Here is a 19734-nt window from a genome sequence, read left to right on the forward strand (position 1 = left end):
TTCACAGTGCAGATGGACAATGACCCGAAGCATACTGCGAAAGCAACCAAAGAGTTTTTTAAGGCAAAGAAGTGGAATGTTCTGCAATGGCCAAGTCAATCACCTGACCTAAATCCAATTGAGCATGCATTTCACTTGCTAAAGACAACTGAAGGGAAAATGCCCCAAGAACAAGCAGGAACTGAAGACAGTTGCAGTAGAGGCCTGGCAGAGCATCACCAGGGACGAAACCCAGCGTCTGGTGATGTCTATGGGTTCCAGACTTCAGGCTGTCATTGACTGCAAAGGATTTGCAACCAAGTATTAAAAGTGACAATTAGATTTATGATTATGTTAGTTTGTCCAATTATTTTCGGTCCCTTAAAAAGGGGGGGGGGCACATATAAAATGTGTTGTAATTCCTACACCGTTCACCTGATTTGGATGTAAATACCCTGAAATTAAATCTGAAAGTCTGCACTTAAAGCACATTTTGATTGTTTCATTTCAAATCCATTGTGGTGGTATACAGAGCCAAAATGATAAATTGTGTCAATGTCCAAATACTTATGGACCTAACTGTATATGTCTGTTCTACAACACCTGGAGACGTAGCTCAACTGCCTTACCTGAAAATGGATTGTTAAAATGCATCAATTTACAATGGATACTTATTCAATACTTTAGGGAAAAGGACCTCTAGCAGTATACTTGCCTTCTGGATGCCCCATGAAGTGGATCTCCTCCAAACATCTCATAGGCCAGTTGTTTGATACAGTTTCTCTCGCTCAAACTGAGGAAGATTCTCTAACTTACACTGAAGAGGAATAAAAAAAATGAAACTGTCTGACGAACATCAGTCCCCTGCTGTTCCATTCTGTGACAAAGGTCAGGAGGACATTGAAAAGGTCAGTTCTCCCAAATAGAATTGATGCTTGATACATTATGAATGTGATTTCACATTATGTGCTTTGTGACACTTGTACAATGCAACTGTTAAATAGTTAAATATTCTAAATGGTATTCAAGAGGAGGAGTTGTAAGGAGGATAAATGTAGTTGCCCGTTGAAATCCCTTCGCTTGATTGTAGTTTATTCTTAATTTAGGATATGTCGTTAAATCTTTATACCCTTAGATAATATGATGAAGTGCTACTCTTTTGATCTGTAAATATTAACATTGTTCCTTTTGGAAAGTTCCTTGTCCTCTCATGACCAGTGTTGGCTCCTTAGGAGTGCTAAGTGCAGTCATGTCCAAATGTAACTTTAGGAAGTCTTGTGTCAAAGATGTCATACAATCAAGTAACCACTGTTGGAAAATGTATTTCATTATCCATTGTATTTTGCTCCTAAAGGCTTAGAGAAGTACATAACTGTAGTTGCGTAGAATCCTTCAACATCTAAATGCAAATGTATTTCCGTTTTTACCTGCAGATATTTTGCATATGAGCAGTTGATTCAGATCTCTCCTGTGAAGCTGCAACATTAAATGTTGGGGGGAGGACAGCAGTAGTGGTAATGACGGTAGTTTGGAACTACAGGAGTGAAAGCACAGTGATGTTCCTACTGCCTCTGTGATGTTGCTACTGCCTCTGTGATGTTGCTACTGCCTCTGTGATGTTGCTACTGCCTCTGTGATGTTGCTACTGCCTCTGTGATGTTCCTACTGCCTCTGTTGATCCCAAACAAAAGAGAACAGGTAGTGTTTAATCAATAATACAAATCCTCCCGTTGTGTCTTCCACACGCCTGCTGTCTGCTGGCAGAAGTAGACTGCTTCATTCCACTTAGCTCGCATGAAATTACAGTTTAATTTAGCTTGACTGCAGTTGACACAAGAAATCAATCATTGTAAGTAGGTCAGGTATTTGTTCTGTCTACCCTGTTAGTAGTAATGCATGCAGGAGGGATGCAACAGAACGGCTTCAGAAGCCCTGGACTCGATACTGGGTAGTTGGAACTGTTCTGTCAGATGTGTGAAATAAGCACAATGACTGGATCCTCCCTCCAGTGTATCACACAGACACACGGTGCTTTTGTCTGAGGTGGAGCAAGTAGGACATTCTAAATCAATTTAATGACCATCTTCTCTAGAAAAATGTTTTTGAGGATTTTCTACGTTCTTTCTGGGTCCAACCATGCCTGATATTGTTTCATACACAATAAAATGATCAAAGTAAACACATTTCATCTTTAACACACCATTGGGTTTACATTGGGCTTTGTCCTTCAAATTATTTTAAGTATGAAATAAAAAGGTTATGTATATAGTGTAAAGACTCACACATTAGATCTATATATCATCACAACTTGAGTCTTCTGAACTGTTTCCTGGCTAACGTCTTGTAGATCCTCCATAATTGGCGACAGTAATGCGTTCCTCTGTTGTTCAGATCCTGCAGACGGCGTTCCAGTGGAGTCGGGAGGGATTGGTCTTTACACTCTGACGTGCCCAGTCCAGTGCTCTCCCCCTCAGGCACTGAGCTTGCTAAAGGAGAGCATCCTGGCAGTGTGTCTGCTTCCCTGCTTGTTATCTAGCCCTGCCAGCACGCTGGCTCTGGAGCACAGGCCTGTGTGCTGCCTGAATCCTTGGGAGAGTGAGCATTGTGCTGTCATCGCATCCTATACCTCCTAGAATAAACGGCACAAGAAAGGGAGGAGAGCGAGAGAGCTGCATGGTTGTGTTGCTTTCTGGAAGCCAGAAGCTTTGACAGGCAGGAGGCCTGTACAGCTCGTCCACTGAATTGTTCATACAGATGCTACTGGGTGGGCTCATGTCCTGTAACATCAACTCTCACAATCTACCTTTTGACATTTACTTGCATTGTCCACCTTTATTAATGGGAATCTAATTCTTCATTCAATTTCCTTTCAATTTACTGGGTTAGTGGATTTTACGTTTGTGTCCGGTTTAGATTACAAAATGCAAGCACTGTTTTCTGAACTGTTCTGCTGTGAAAATAGAGCATTCGGGCCTCATATAGGCTAGGTGGCGTAATCCCTTAATGGAATTACATTGGCTTTAAAATGTGTTCTGACTCTGTTCAACCCCAGTACATATAGGACCCTATGGTTTCTGCTCTCAGAAGATCACACCTCATCACTGCATGCTCTCATAGGGAGCCGGCAGGTGCAGACGTGTCTTCGGGGTGTCAGAGCCACATCTGGGTCGTGGTCTCGTTGGCTTGCGGGTCGCAGGAAGTGCTGACTGCAGCAGGGTGGTGTAACGGCAGGGTGGTGTAACGGCAGCAGCTCAGGGGGTTCCTGGGTAACGTCTTCACGTAGAGGGGCTGCTGGTCACGTCTCCTGCTTGCGGCGTCTTCTCAGCCATCTCAGTCTTCTGCTCGACATCTTCCTGCTCTAATGAGACACAATTTCAGACTAACAAATAAATCCCTGAAGAAGGAATAATGATTCCCCCTCAATCCTGGTTAGTCAGATGTTAGGATCTGGAAAGGAGGGTTTGCAATGTAGAGGAACATCTTGCACTCTAATGAATCTAATTAAACGTGTGGAATGCAGGTTTGCTGTAGCAGGCTCCATAAATGACCGACCTCACAGTTTGTACATTTTATTTCAAGCAGTAGGCTACCATTTCCCCATCCCTACTGTACAAGAACATCCACTATATGTGGATCTCATGATAAAAAGTGAACTAGTAAAAATCATCTGTGTCACTATCTGTAGCCAGAGAAAGTTGTTATCGTGTCAGCTTTGTTTCAGCACAGATAGTGACTGTGAAGCTGAACGTAGGCTTCCCATTTGGCAGGACATTACTTCTTAGAAACGCTTACAATTTATAATCCATTTTGAGATGAATTGTCGGTTTGTTTGAATCTTTAAAACTGGATTTTATCCCCTTGCCTTGAATCTGTTAAGTAAATGTCAGGGTTTATGCATTTTTTCCAGTTCTTTGGGAAGGCATATGTTCTTTTCCCTTCCTATGCCTGAGTGGGTTACTCGGGAGACTTAACATTATAGCTCAGAGGTGCCTAGAGTAAGCATTAGCTATCTGCAATGAACTCACTTTGGCCAAACTTTTTTGCAGACGCATGCTTGCGCTTCTTGCTCACATGCTAAGTGTAGACATTGTTCTAAAGCAACATTATTTTGAACATCCTCTGTTTCTGCGAGTCATCTGTGCCACAGGATTGCTAAAGGTGATTCTTTCTTCTCTCCACAGGGGACAACAGTACTCATGAGAATCCAGCGGCTGCTAAATGTGTGAAGCCACATCCAACCCAGGACCCTGTTCGTTAACAAGCCACAGTATCGGTAAGGTGCCTTATCTGCCATCATGCACACTAGCGTGTCTGTATTGATCACAGCCCTCCTCATCCAGCTCAGAGCTCACAGAGCAATCTGTGTACGCTCAGTGCTTGTTCAATAACTCCACTAAGTTGTTGTTTGGGATTGTCTTATGTTGAAGGCAGATAACTAACTCTATATTCCTGTCATGGCTGTGTAGTGGAGTGCACGAACATGAGATGTTTGCAGGAGAGCAGCGATTGTTCCTGACACGGTCATGGTGATCTGGAGTTCTGCTGAGTGACTTTGTTCTTGGTGTATTGAGACGCCTCACCTCTGTGATTGTAAACTTGAGTCTTGAGATGAGTGTTTCATAACGTATGCATTACATTATTCAAATAGCAGTGGAAATAATTTACCACAGTGAACCATCCCTGTCTGGGTAATTTATCAAATGCAACGTGGACATGTGGCCGCTGTTTGAAATGTCCTTGTGTACAGTTTGACAGTTCAGCCTGAGGCTTCCTCAGGAAGTCAACACATTTAAAAAAGACGCAGATGGTAAGATATGAGCGTGCATTAAAGACTTGGGACAGCCATTATGTCTAACTTGGGTACAGTATGCCTTATCATGCAAAAAACGGTGGTGGAGATTAGAGCTAAATTATTGAGGTATATTTGGGCCATAAACGGGCCGCTAGAATCCCTCATTGAAATTGATGATGGAGTGCCACCATTTAAAGCTGCTGTTTGGTTCCTGGTACACAAGTCTGAAATCCTGGAGCTGTTGCAGTGCAGTGGGTGAGGACTCGTCATCATGCACTAAGGAGCTTAGTAGTGACATACTGAGGACTCATAATGAAAGCCGGTCTAATTCCCCAAGGCCCATATATCGAGGTGTTTGTTTCAAGTAGAGGGTAAGTGCAGTGTGTTGTACTAACACAGCAGCCTGAACATACATGTTGACGGTAGAGAGAGTTTGTATTTTGGGCAAGGCTTAGTGGATCCTGGGTATGTCTGTTAGTCTGCCACCCCGTATTAGCACACACACACACACACACACACACACACACACACACACACACACACTGCCAACCCATATTAACGCACGCACATGCAGACAGGCAGCATAGTAATGACACGAGCCAGTCAAAGGTCCTTGCTCCAGGGCATCTCTCAGTGCACCGGGCCAATTTATTCAGACAAGCAGTAACTTATCCCAGAGGTCACCCTGCACGCACGACACACACACACCTCCTGCAACACACACACACGTACCACCCTGCCTATGTGACACACACACTTGAATCCCTTTCTAATGCATCAGCGACGGGTTATCAGATTTTGAATTAGTACACGATCAGAAATCTGCAATGCTAATGCACCATAAACGTGAAAACCCAAAATAGTTTGACGTTTGATAGCAGCATGCCACGGGCCGGACAGTTAATGACTCATGTTAATTGCCTCCTCCTCTGTCTGTGTGAAGTGATTGCTCCAATGGCAGGACGGGATTTAGAATCTGGTGTTGATTGAAGTAGATGGATGAAACCAAAATATTGTTCAGTTCAGGAACAAACACGTCTTGTGCAGATCAACATCCCTGCTGGGGGCCATGCGTTGTGTCAGCATCATGTCTGTTAAGCACACAGGCATGGCTGTTAAAGGAAAAGGAAAACAAAATGTCAAGAAACTAAATGGTCTGTGTAGTGGTCCAGCCAGAGCCTTCAATGAAAATGAGATATATATATATGGAAGTTATGAGAAGAAAAATCATACACACAACATAGAAAAGAAAGCATTTCTGGCTTGTCTGGCGTCAAGGAGTGTAATTTTTTTTATATTTGTGTGTATATAATACATTTTTAGTTGATTTGCCCCACAAGCCCCTGAGGGGTCTCTTGTGTTTGTATTTTCCACCCAGATAAGAGGCAGGTTTTCTCTCAACACAACACTGTCCACCCGAGGCAGGGCAGGGAAATAAACTGGCATGTCTCTGAGGAGAGCTGAGGGAGTTTATTAGCAATGTCAGCAGAATCTACAGTAACAGGCGAGAGTAATGTCAATGTCAGTGAGTTATCAAAAGTACTTTGCAGACTTTGACCTTGTTGAATAAATTGGCAGTGGTGGATTGAGTGATTTGTCGTTGACGCCAGGAGTGTTCTGATGGTTCCCAAACGATAACCTCTTGACAGATTTTTTAATTTGGGCTAAATATGTCACTAAAGCTGGCATGCCGTTATGAAAGTTTGCTTGGTCAGCTGTTTCCTCATCCCAAAGACAGATGACCCTGTTAAAGAACCCAACTTAGGTTGGTGGTTCTTAGGAAGTTCCTGTATTATATTTCTGATGATTAATCTTTCCTATTTTGAACGTTCTAATTTGAGTCCACTTGCTGTATTTGATATGCATTTGTGTTTGACTCCTTTTCAAGGTTTTACCATCTTAAGCAGTAGATTATCCTACTGTTATGTTATTGCTTCGTCGCTGTTGTGTCCTCTTGCGTACTTGCAGAACATTTTCTCTCTCTACTGTCAATGATTGGAAACAGTCTTAAAGTTTTATTCATATATGGAACAGCAGTATATGGTGTACACTGAAATTGGACCCTGGAATTTTGTATGTGAGAGCTAACTTTGGGAGGAATGCCTCTGTGAAAAAGTTAAACCTTAAACAAAACATTTTGTGAAGTGAGCATCATCCCTACTGTGGTATCATGGCTGCAACCCAAAGATTTGATCTTATTAAGTATGGCTTAATGAGCAACATTCATATTATGGAACAAATATGAATAGGTACAATAACATCCAAGAAATATCTGTTTATTTTGAAAGTGTTTGATGTCACCTGGAGCCCCCCCCCACTCCTGAACCACAGAACTCTTGACGCTGTACACAGTGTCGTATTCCAGGAAAGAGATATATATAAAGATTCGATTTTCCATGAGGATATATAAGAAGTTGTGACCTCTTGAAAGATTTGAAATTGTGACACCTTCTTGACACATCCTCCAGACAGCTATCTGTTTCTGAGGAATGTCTCCATCAAACATCTCTGAGTCCCGACCCAGCAGCACCTCAGTAGGGAACACAACTCGGAAGCACAGCCACAACAGGCTGATCTGTACAGTCATTACAGCTCTGTTGTCAGGGTGGAATTATATGTACAGTCATTACAGCTCTGTCAGGGTGGAATACCACAGGCTTACAAACCAAGTTACACATTCCAGACAAAAAAAATTCTGTCTCCGAGTGAACCAGGAAAGGGCTGATCAAATACATTGTAATAACACAAAATATTAGTAAAATGCTCCTGTCCTGCCTTTGGGTCACCTTCAGTGCAGGATTCTCTGCTAAACTGCTGCTAATTGCCAATTAGGCCTGTGCCACACAGTGTTGACTGCTTCTTCAGTCTCATTAACAGTCCCTCACTGAGCAGCAATAGCGTGAACAAATATTCCATCATCCAATGGAAGTTGTTTAACACTCACATCTGAGCAGCCAACCCTTTTGAAAAGTGTATGATGTTTTTGATAAGGGTATGTATTGTATTGGTGGTGCATTTCAATTAGCATCCTGCAGTAACTATCGTTACTATAGTAACATCTACAGGGATGAAAATGCATCAACAGTTGAAACTGAAAGCCCGCCTGCAGATGAACAGGAATCAGGGTGTGCTTGGTTTGCCTCTGTAGCCCGCCTGCAGATGAACAGGAATCAGGGTGTGCTTGGTTTGCCTCTGTAGCCCGCCTGCAGATGAACAGGAATCAGGGTGTGCTTGGTTTGCCTCTGTAGCCCGCCTCCAGATGTACAGGAATCAGGGTGTGCTTGGTTTGCCTCTGTAGCCTGCCTTGTTTGGTTGACATGTCTTTATGGCTACAAAAGGTGCTTTGTAATTGCACCTGATTAGGAGGATTATAAACCCAGATTTGTGGCTGAAGCAGACTGATCCTCACAATCTTTTCAAATAAATATATTAAGGAAGGAATTTTCCTGTGGCATGAATAAAGATCAAAGTAAATACTCTAGTATGAAAATGGCCAACAGCTGTGATATGTATCCGCCTCAGGTGGCAAATGTTGGTCGTGTCAATAATGGAGTGAAAGGGTTTCCATATTGGGGGTGGGGGTTATAACTGTTGTTATAACCTTTTAGGACTGCTGACTTAAGCTCTCAGCGATCTCAAACGTTTGACCTTGTTGGCAGTGGCATGCATGTGGACACATCTCTCAGTAACTGGAACACTGTGTTGTGGGAGACGGATACAGCGGGAAAGTTCCTGAAGCTACTTGATTATCCCAGGACGCCTGTGTACTTGGTGAGGGAAGAGGAAAGGTTAGTGTGAACAGAGCCTCCATCCTGGAGTCCCTCCCTGTTCTAAAGGCAGGAACCAGAGAACTGCGAGTCGCCTAATATGGAAGCAAATCGTTACCAAAATTCAAATGCAAATGCATTTCCAGAAATGCATTTGCATTTTAAGAATGTGGCTGCGTTATTTGACTCATAAATGAAATTAGTAATCAATCATCCTATTTGCATTTTAATTTTCTTCTTCAAGAGTGCTCAATCTTTCACTTAATTAAAATGAAAAAGAAATAGACATTTGAGATTTAATTTTCAAAACATGCCCCAGCAAATAGATACCAAAATTCAATTTGAAATGTAAAATTTGAAAATTAATTATTTCCAGAAATGAATTTTCATTTTAAGAACGTGGCTGCAAAATCGTGACCACAATTCAAATTCAAATGCATTTCCAGAAATGCATTTTCATTTTAAGAACGTGGCTGCAAAATCGTGACCACAATTCAAATTCAAATGCATTTCCAGAAATGCATTTTCAAGAACGTGGCTGCAAAATCGTGACCACAATTCAAATTCAAATGCATTTTCATTTTAAGAACGTGGCTGTAAAATCGTGACCACAATTCAAATTCAAATGCATTTGCAGAAATGCAAAATGAACGAAAAAGCATTCTGAGCGGCGCAGCAGAGTGACGTCAGTAGCCGCTCTTCTTCAGCTCGCTGCTGACCGAGCTATCCATCTTGTTCGGTAGGGGGCGGTGTGCACATCTGCATTGCATTACATTGCAAATGTGCCGGGAAATTGATTGAATTGCCGGGTCTTTAGAGCAGCGTTCCCCAACCGGTGCCCACCGGTCCGCGAGTCATTTCGTACCGGGCCGCACAAAAAAGAATTAATAACATTATTTCCTTTTAATTGATTATCAGTCTGAAAGACGTTTTATTCTGAAAAATGACCTGATTCTCTCCTTCTCCGCGGGCCTTTTCCCCTGAGCAAAAAAGCTCTGCAAAGACATGTGTTTACTCATTTTTTAGCAAGTTTGTGGGCTTTATTGAACGGTATCATGCGCGTCTCTTACTCTTGACACATGACAAGTGATAGTTACCACTCAATGAAGCCTGTTTGAGACAACAACTCTATCGGTGTTTTGGATGAAGGCTATCCTGAGATCGCCACTAAAGCACTGAAAACCCTGCTTCCATTTCCAACATCAAGCGGGATTTTCTGCCGTGACAGCAATCAAACAACATTTTGGAATAGGCCTGAACTGGATATAAGGAACGCACTTCGGGTGTCACTGTCGTAGCTTATAGTCACACACAACAGTGGGACTGACACATCGAAAGCTAGCTAGTAACAATATAACGATGGAAAACCAGGCTAAGAAACTTAAAGATGGGTCAATTGAAAAAACGTCTGTTTATTTTACATAAAACTCAAACTATTTTTCGCTTAAATCAGCTAAACTAGGTGTGGAAGTCACTAACTAGGATCACATCAAACCCAGAATGTACATGCATTAGCAGCGCAGCTGTCCAGGGCCTATCTTTCCTCCCAGTCCGTTCTGACGGTCCGTGAAAATATGTCTTACATGAAAGCGGTCCGTGACGCAAAAAAGGTTGGGGACCGCTGCTTTAGAGGACGCATCACAGACCATGGCGCTCCCTCAAATTGTGCAAACACTGTTAGAATTAGCTGAACAGATAGAATCTAATAATATATCTGAGTCTGATGCCCGTGACTGAGTAGAACAAGTCATAGAGAGCTTGGCTGCATACTCTGCCGTCACAGATTTACACATTAATAGTAGCTCTGCCACTGTTTTAGTCATTGTTTGACATCAAGTTGCTCAGTCTGTGATGCGTCCTCTAAAGACCCGGCAATTCAATCAATTTCCCGGTACATTTGCAATGTAATGCAATGCAGATGTGCACACTGCTCCCTACTGAACAAGATGGGTAGCTCGGTCAGCAGGGAGCTGAAGAAGAGCGGCTACTGACCTCACTCTGCTGCGCCGCTCAGAATGCTTTTTCGTTCATTTTGCATTTCTGCAAATGCATTTGAATTTGAATTGTGGTCACGATTTTACAGCCACGTTCTTAAAATGAAAATGCATTTCTGGAAATGCATTTGAATTTGAATTGTGGTCACGATTTTGCAGCCACGTTCTTAAAATGAAAATGCATTTCTGGAAATGCATTTGAATTTGAATTGTGGTCACGATTTTGCAGCCACGTTCTTGAAAATGAAAATGCATTTCTGGAAATGCATTTGAATTTGAATTGTGGTCACGATTTTGCAGCCACGTTCTTAAAATGAAAATGCATTTCTGGAAATGCATTTTAATTTTCAAATTTTACATTTCAAATTGAATTTTGGTATCTATTTGCTGGGGCATGTTTTGAAAATTAAATCTTTTTCATTTTAATTAAGTGAAAGATTGAGCACTCTTGAAGAAGAAAATTAAAATGCAAATAGGATGATTGATTACTAATTTCATTTGAGTCAAATAATGCAGCCACATTCTTAAAATGCAAATGCATTTCTGGAAATGCATTTTCATTTGAATTTTGGTAACAATTTGCTTCCATAGCCTAAAACTCATTCGATCTAATCTGTTTACTCAAATCCAGAAAACTGTAGGTCAAATAGGCCTATTTGTTTTTGTCGATCTAGAGTTTAAGCTTGTAGTTAAACAAACTTTTAGAACAAACATTTCTTGTTGAGACAGGAATTAGTTTTTGAGCTTACTTGAAGTTTCCAAACCTGTGTTTCTTCAGGAAGAAAAATTAGATTTTTGTAGATCATTAGATTAAATTGTACATTTTTATAATCTGCCCTTCTCCCATGCTTGCAAAGCTGTCCTTAGCAACAGTTCATCTAAGCATTGAATGGGATGAGCAAGTGTGGGATTTCAGAGGCAGAACGCAGTTCAAGCTGTCAGGATCCTACCTCTTTAATCCTAAAGTATTTCTGCAGCTGTATTGGAAACTGTCCTTTCTTAAGATACTAGTTTCCCTTATTTTCTAACACTCACCATTTATTGTGTAAATGTATTGATTTTTGTTTTCACATGTTACTGTGCTATGAAATCGTGGTGACAGTATTGTTCAGTGTGATTTGATCACTTAAGAAGTCTGGTATGTGTTTTATCTGAGAGATCCAGGCCAAGAGTTGTCGGTTCGAAATTCAACTTTTGGTATGTTGATGTTTAAAGTCTGGCAGGTTACCTCGGGGAAAAAACGCACAAAAAAAGCCAGTTTGTGCTGACCTGAAGTTTCCTCACGCGTAGAAAACTGGTCTGAAAAATGATTTTTGGGTGGAGGAATTTAACTTCACATCCAGGTATCATGTGTCTTGAGCAAAGCTCTTGAGTTTGCAAACCCATCATCTTTAACTGCAGTCCTGAATGTATCACCATCTGGCCCACAGCTGAAAACTATTAGGCACCGCTGGAACTTCCTCCTCACTATTCCACCCCGTCACAAAGCTAGTAAGTCGCTATATTTTGGTACTCACTTGGTTCCTTTTGCTTGTTTGTACCGATGCCATTATAAAACTGTTCTTCTTTTGCTCCACTTGGCATAGGCAGTGTTCCTGGTGGGGTTCTTTAATGATATTTTCTGATCATTGCTGGTCGAGCTGCTGTTTTGTGTGTGGGAGTCTGTGAACGGCAGGGCTGCGCTCAGGGTCTCCGTCCGATTCGATTGTGGAATGTTGGGGCTAAATTCATAAACAGATTATTTTGTGGTGTGTAACGTGGTGAGGTTAGCAAGCTGGATTCCAGAGCTTGATGACAAGCAAAGTTGGAGAAGAACAAAGGATCTTTGGTTGCCTTTTGTCTGTAGCATGGTGTTGGAGCTGCATGTCTCTCTCCCATGTTGATAGCAGGGCTGCCTGTTGGCTCATATGGATCTGATTAGTAAGTATTCTTTTTAAGAGCATGTTTTGTTACTTTTTTGAAATATTATCAGTAATTTTATGTAAAATAATTGGAAGCCTGTTTGATTGTGTATTGGATTTGGGCTTTAAAGAAGTTCTTCCCAGGGTCAAAGTAGGTCAACAAACAAGTTTGTTTCCCAACCTAAATTCCATCTGTCTGAGTCACTGAAGGCAAATTGCTAAACAGAGTTTTTTTTCTCATGAAGGCATCACACTTGCTACAGTTATGTAGTTTGATTCATTTTGATTGTGGCTTGATTAATGAATTCACCCCTTGATCCTGTACATTTATTCATCTTTACTACCTTTCATCAGTGATGTGTTGCCTATAACAGCTTTCGAGTGGTATCGAAGCTGTTTATCCGTACCTCTTGAGCTGCAAAGTGACAGTGCGTGTCCCATTTGCTTTGATAATCAGAGCCGATGGTGTTTATGTGCGACTCGAGCCCCCAGTGTTGCTGTGTCCTCAGATGCTTCGGTCGAGCGAACTTCCAGTAAACCGCATATGGTCTGAGTCGTCCCAGGGGAGCCATGCATCCCCCCCCCCACCCTCCCGCCCCCGCTGGGAGGGAGCCCAGGAACAGTCCTGAGGAAGGGTTGCATGTGAAGGAACCAACCCTGGTAATAGGACTTTCTTAACTAGTCTTGATCCTCAACACTCCTCTGAGTGGACTCAAACATACCTGACTGGCTTGGTGTTTCAGACCACAGCTGGTAAACAGCAGTGGGGACTTTGGGAGGTCTGTAACTCACTGCGAAGGCGGTGTGTGTGTGTGCTTGTATAAGTCTGTCTCTAGAGGGTGGTTGTTTCTTTCTTTCTGGGTGAGTCACCAGCGAGGATGCCATTAAAATCGAGCAAACACAGTCCCTGTCAGTCAAACACAGCCTCTGTCAGTCAAAATAAGCGTCATCACAGCTGGATGTCAGTTTAGGCAACGCAGGATAGGACGATACAAAGCAAATTAATATTATGGCCTGCTTACGTATTTCCATGTTGTTAATTAATGGCATTTAAAATTTTATTTTGGCTGTAAATAGCTTTGCCGTTGTCAACAGCAACAGTACCTCTCTGGAAAGTGAATGAGGACAGCATCAACAATCTTTTTGATTTTGCTAGTTTTTGTCGTGCTTGAAACAGTTTGCTGGATTGTCAGGCATCCTTATCTTGTCAAGTGAACTGTTCCTCAGTGCTATTTGTTGCACTCTTCTTTGTTTCATCAACATACATTGCTTTGACAAATAATGCTTTGGTGGCAGTTCCCATTTGACTTCATGTTCTTTTTAAAAATGAATAGCTCAGACGTGTCATTATGTAGTGCTGTTTACGGTCATGAATAGGCTTAATGATTTAATCCCCACAGTCAGAAAGCTTCGAGGGAGGGGTTGGAAGTTGCCGCTGCTTGACGATAGTGTTGAGGGTTTTGGGTGGAGATCTCGTTAAGGTAAGATGTTGGAGCAGGGAAGCTCAGCAAGGCAACTCATGATGCCACTGAAGGCCTCGCTGGACCTCCATGATGGTGGAACCCATCACAACATGCAGCTTGGTGGTGCTTGTTTAAGGGTTAGGGTTAGTTTGTTTAATAGGAAAGTGAGAATGTCAGTTTCCATCGTTCTCTAAACCAGAAGTTTCTCTGTTGCCTCTTGTGCTTGACCCTGACACAGCAAACCTGTAGACTTGTTCATGCTGAAACAGCAAACCAGTACACTTGTTCATGTGGCTGTACTACTCTCTAGGACTGCATTTTTGTCCGTTTGTAAGGATCAAAATCTGTCTCTTTGCTCTAGTAAAACCTTTTTGTTTTGACAGACTTAGGAATTTCCAATCCCCCACCCTGTCGTCTCATTCAGACTGCTCACGCCCTGTAAGAAAACCTACACAGTGAGAGAACATTTGAAGACATTACATGATAAAAAAAAGCAACATTTTCAAGTTTACAACGTCTATTGTTTTAAAAGTCTGAGTTTAATGTTTAAAATGTTTTTGAAATCATACTTTTATCACTATCAAATCGTCAACAATTTTCGTCCCTTCATTCTTTGTCTTTCACAGTTTCATAGTACCCAAGTGGAGACAATTTTATATTGAATACTGTTGCTATGTAATTTTAAATAAATCTGATGCTGCAGTTCATGTGTTAATTACGGTAATTTGCCTCTTCGCAAAAGGGGAAGAACGGGTGGTTTTGGTAGCAACACTGCATATTTATTCAAATCTGTCAGAGATGGGATTTTCCATGTGGTGTTTTCCACAATTCCCAATACACCAGATACAATATATTGGTTTAATGCTCCATAGTTGTATGAATCATGTAGACTCTGAAGTGGCCTCCCCAATTCAAAGAAACCTTCATGTTTTAATCTATAATTCCTGCTGGAGCTATCAAACCATTTACATCTTAATTTCAGACTTTTATCAGTTGTATCTTTTATTTCTTCTCCATTATTGGAGGTATTTTCATACCTACTCAGTCATTGTATCCCATGTGGTAATGCACTTCAAGAAGATACCTTTGGAAAGTACAGGATTTACAGATTTTTCTTAACTCAGTCATGTAATGTGTCTATGTAGCAGTAGCTTGTGTCTAATGTAGCAGTAGCTTGTGTCTATGTAGCAGTAGCTTGTGTCTATGTAGCAGTAACTTGTGTCTATGTAGCAGTAGCTTGTGTCTATGTAGCAGTAGCTTGTGTCTATGTAGCAGTAGCTTGTGTCTATGTAGCAGTAGCTTGTCTATGTAGCAGTAGCTTGTCTATGTAGCAGTAGCTTGTGTCTATGTAGCAGTAGCTTGTGTCTATGTAGCAGTAGCTTGTGTCTATGTAGCAGTAGCTTGTGTCTATGTAGCAGTAGCTTGTGTCCAAAGCAACATACAGGGGGACAGAGAGCCTGATATTGGGTGTGAAATATGTAACCGTATAATAGTATTATTATTATAATTATTTAATGGAATGGAAAACACAACACTGCATAAAATGAATGCTGTCATTGCTAACTTAACCTGTTTGTGAAAATATTCAACCAAATATTATCAAAGAGCTGTGAACGGTTCCTCCTCTGAAATTCTTCAGTGCAACACAATGTTTTATTGAGATTTAGGCTTGTTTGTGAGTCTGCATAGCAAAAAGCAGAAAGTGTAATAAATCAACTTTGAGAATTGTCTCGTTGATGCCACAATCTAATTAAGGGGTGTGTAGAGCATGTTAATGGAATTCATGAAATCTTCAGTATATCACATTTCACCTAATGGTATTTTATATAGGTTGATTTGTTGAGTTAAGTCCTTTAATTTATAGAGGGAACATGCTGTCGGTGGATTTATTTTGTATTCATTGTGATGCCCAAGTAGATGTGCCTTTTAGAGAACTCATAAAGGCAAGAATCTCCCATTGTCTAACGTGAGCCGTACAGTTCCTGTATCGCCTCTGATTGGCTGTTCTCTGGGGGAGAACTTAGATTTATAACTAGAAAAATGGGTTGAAAAACACTTATCAACCTTATCAAGACATGTCAGCATTGGCATGCAGCATGATGTCTGAGTGTAACTGTCATTAGTAGTGCGGCAGTGTTGGCCTTTTGTGTCTGTATCACAATGAATTTTGAGCTGTTGCAATTAGCCCAATTATGTTAAATGGGGTATTCCAGGATACTGAACATTTCGCCAGACAGAATCGACAGATTCTTCTCACTGTGATTGAGGCTGGAGCAGAATGTGTTGTCTTTGGTTAACTTAGTGATTATTTCCCACAGAAAATATGGCAGAACTGCCTAGCATCCAACACTAATGCTCATGCATTAATGCATTCAACTAGTTTGTCCTGTGATATGGCACTGTCATCAGGTTGCCAGTGCTGCAGGTAGCTGGATGGAATACACCAGACCCCATGCTTTCCTTCTGCTAGGTGGCTAACACTAACCTGAGCTGCTACCTGGGAAGGACCTGAAGTCCAGTAAGAAACATAAACATCCTTGAAAGGTGAAGCTCAAATAGAAAGGACCCAGTTCCTTCAGACAAAATGTTATGCTAGAGGTTGTTACCAATGATGTCACTCCACAAGTTCCATATCTCACCTGCGAAAGGGAATAACATCCATTGCTGTAGAAAGGAACAGGCTTTTGGGTGTGTTTGATGTGGGAGAAGGGGCACACCCTTGTCTCAGACTCTCAGGAGTAACGGGCTTACATCACTGATTACCCTCCTGCCTTTAAATTATGTATTTCTGGGAGAAGCCCAGTCTGTTTGTTTGGCAAGACTTTCCATGTTTGGTTTAGTAACGGCTTGATGTTTTTAAGCCATGTTTAACCTTCTGTTTTGTGTTTCTTCAGGGGGAATATTGGCAAATACACCAGAGGAGCCACCAAGCAGCAAGGTGTTCCAGCATGAACCGGGCCTTTAACAGGAAAAAAGGTAAGCACTTGGCCGCCTCAGTGAAACACATTTTAATTACGGTCCTCAGATGTATTAGGGCACGGAATGAATATTTGAATACCCGAATGGGACATGATTTACTCTGTTTGAATGGAAAAAGCAGTCAACAGAACATTTTAAGTGTCCGTGTGACGGATTGTGACATTTTATCTAAATGTAATTAGACGTGTCATCTACACTGATTAAAAAGAGCTTCAGGTTGAGTTCACATCCTGTGAAATAGTGAGTAATTGGTGTGGAGATGGTTTGATCGGCTAGATGACAAAAGTATCAAATGTCAACTCGGTGACGTCTAGCTGGCTTTCTACATTCTGCTTCTTGTAGATTTAATTTAAGTAGTTTGGTTTGAGATTGCTTCAGAGGCAAATTCCCTCACACTTCCAACACTAATACCTTCATCCTTGGGTGAACAAATGCTCGTATGCATGAGGGCCATGTTGCAGACAAATGAAATTATGCAGACTTGACTTTCTTTTGCCTATTCAATTAAATCAGTTATCCCCCTGTGCGACGGCGTTCAGTTTTACCTGTCTGAAGTGCTCTGGCTAAGAATGCAATATGCTCACCCCAACCCAGGCCCTATGAAGACATTAGATTTTTCCATCTGCCTGCACCATTGCAATATTGAGCTATCATACAAATGGATGCACAATTAATAGAGAATGTCTAGCTAATATTAACTTGGTTGCTTTGCAAAGTACTTTTTCCGGTCCATAAAACACTCCTTTACAGGCTCCACTATTGCTGTTTACAGCTAACATACTGAATATGCTTTTCAGACACTCACTTTTAAAGTTGTAGTTCTCTTAAAACCATATTTTAGCACTCTGAATTAATATTTGATGAATTGCCTTCACCAGTAAGCAAACGCTCCTAGTCACGAGTCACGTTTCTGCAGATGAGCCGGCCGCACTCTCCCGTTCAGACGTGAGATAGTTTCACACTCCGCTCACAGCGGTGAGCTCGTCATCTAGGTGTAACTTCCTGCTCTCCCATTATTTAATAAATTATCCACGGGAGATTTACGTTCACCTACTAATAAGGTGATAATTTTCACAGCTTCTTCTCTAATAGTGCTACTATCATTATCTTGGATAAAAAGAAAACTTCTTAAACATTTTTTTGTTCTTTTATAAACCTGGTGACCCGCGCTATTCAAAAAGGTCGTTTTTGCTGAGTTGTAGTTTACATTTCGGTGAATTTGGCAACGTATTATAGTAATTATCATGGTTGTGTCATTTTATCTATTTCTCCAACTATGTTACACTAGTGACCCACAAATACAATCTCCCCTGCGACCGCTCTAACACCATCTGTCTCAGTCTCCCGATCTCCTCTCACACCAGAGGAACAAGTGTGGAGTAGCAGGGAGCCAGGCTCTACAGTGGGTAGGGCCCAGGTGGCCTTCGCTGTTCTAATGATATTTTGTCTGTCTCATTTCTACCTGGCTCTGTCACAAACACAGAGACGAGCTGACAACACTAATCACTGCAGTCACATCTCTTCCCTCGATTTACATTCAATTTTCCTTTCATCTGCAATATTGAAATGCAGCTCAACTCCAAGGTGCTCTACTGTTGTCATTTTCCACTCGGTCCATCCTCGCGGATTCCCATCATTACTGTCAATTTTTCTCCTGCTCAGCCAAGGACTCGAGAGGGGACATTTGTGGTGGAGAGGGAGACCAGTGAAGCTCAGCAGCTGACAGATTAAACAGTCCCTCCAGAGCCCCCCCAGAGGAGGAACAGTAGGGCTGTTTACCATTCACTGTCTGGCTCTGCCTGCTCCCCACTAACATGCTTGTGCACAGTCCAGTTCTGTAGGTCAATGCGTGTGGGGTGGTCAGTGCGTGTGGGGGGTGGGGGGGGCAGTGGGTGTGGGGGTGGTCAGTGTGTGGGAGGGGTCAGTGTGTGTGGGAGGGGTCAGTGTGGGTGTGGGGGTGGTCAGTGCGTGTGGGGGGGTCAGTGCGTGCGTGCGTGCGTGTGTGTGTGGGGGGGTGGCAGTGGGGGTGGTCAGTGTGTGGGAGGGGTCAGTGTGTGTGGGGGGGTCAGTGGGTGTGGGGGGGTCAGTGTGTGTGTGTGTGTGGGGGGGGGGACTACAAAGGGTGCAGCCATCCAGCCATCTGGCAGAAAGGGGGCATTAAAGCTCTTTCACAGGGAAGGACAAAGGTCTCTCTCCCCAACTCTCCCTTGAACACAACGGACATTTCACCACAACAGAACATCGAGTTCTTTTGGTCAAAACCCTTCATTACTGTGAAACTGCTCACTTCTGGCTATGAAGAACGCTTTGTGGAAAGAACATTTAGGGGTGTCATTGAGGTAATTTTCTAACACCAATTACCATGTCTCTCTCAGCACAATGCAGATGGATCTGTTTGTGATACAATGTGACACCCTTTTCATCGTTTTACTGTAATAAGCGACACAGAGAACGCCACAGTTCTAACACTGAACACCTCATGCTAACTCCGCATGATGTTGAAGTTGGTTATAGCTGTGGATCTGTGAAGCCTTCACACAGCTTGCCAAAAAGGCAATACAATTCCAATCAGATTTTACTTTAACACCGACTTGATTTTGAGGACTGGGTCTCAGTTGGGTCTAATATTTGAATTAATTTGGGCCACGTGGAATTGTCTGCTCTGTACAGCAAATTAGAATATTTTCAAATCAGTCTTGTAGAAATTAAGCTGTTTGGCAGTGCCATCACACATTGAATTCCTTTATAAACATCCGTTTTTCAATTTCACACTAAATTTGACTGCAATTATGGATAAAATGCTATAATCTGTGTGGATAATGTAGACATTCTGGAGACACTGTTTTGATTGCGGCCGGC

At 42.0% G+C, this 19734-nt stretch overlaps 1 protein-coding gene across 5 annotated transcripts in view; it reads left to right on the forward strand.

Moving 5' to 3' along the window:
* The window catches only part of gulp1a (GULP PTB domain containing engulfment adaptor 1a), a 48013-nt gene that overhangs the window by 15337 nt on the left and 12942 nt on the right, over positions 1-19734 (forward strand). For 3 of the 5 annotated variants that reach the window (XM_062456340.1, XM_062456338.1, XM_062456339.1), the window contains exons 2-3: positions 4161-4252; positions 16791-16872. In XM_062456340.1, coding sequence (XP_062312324.1) covers positions 16845-16872 — 28 coding nt within the window. In that variant the 5' untranslated portion in view covers positions 4161-4252; positions 16791-16844. Of the gene's footprint in view, positions 1-4160; positions 4253-11880; positions 12024-12197; positions 12453-16790; positions 16873-19734 lie in introns of those variants that run through there. The other 2 variants (XM_062456337.1, XM_062456336.1) reach the window with 2 other exon arrangements.

Source organism: Osmerus eperlanus, chromosome 3 (genome assembly GCF_963692335.1).
Source record: "Osmerus eperlanus chromosome 3, fOsmEpe2.1, whole genome shotgun sequence".
In the NCBI taxonomy this organism is placed as follows: Eukaryota; Metazoa; Chordata; class Actinopteri; order Osmeriformes; family Osmeridae; genus Osmerus; species Osmerus eperlanus.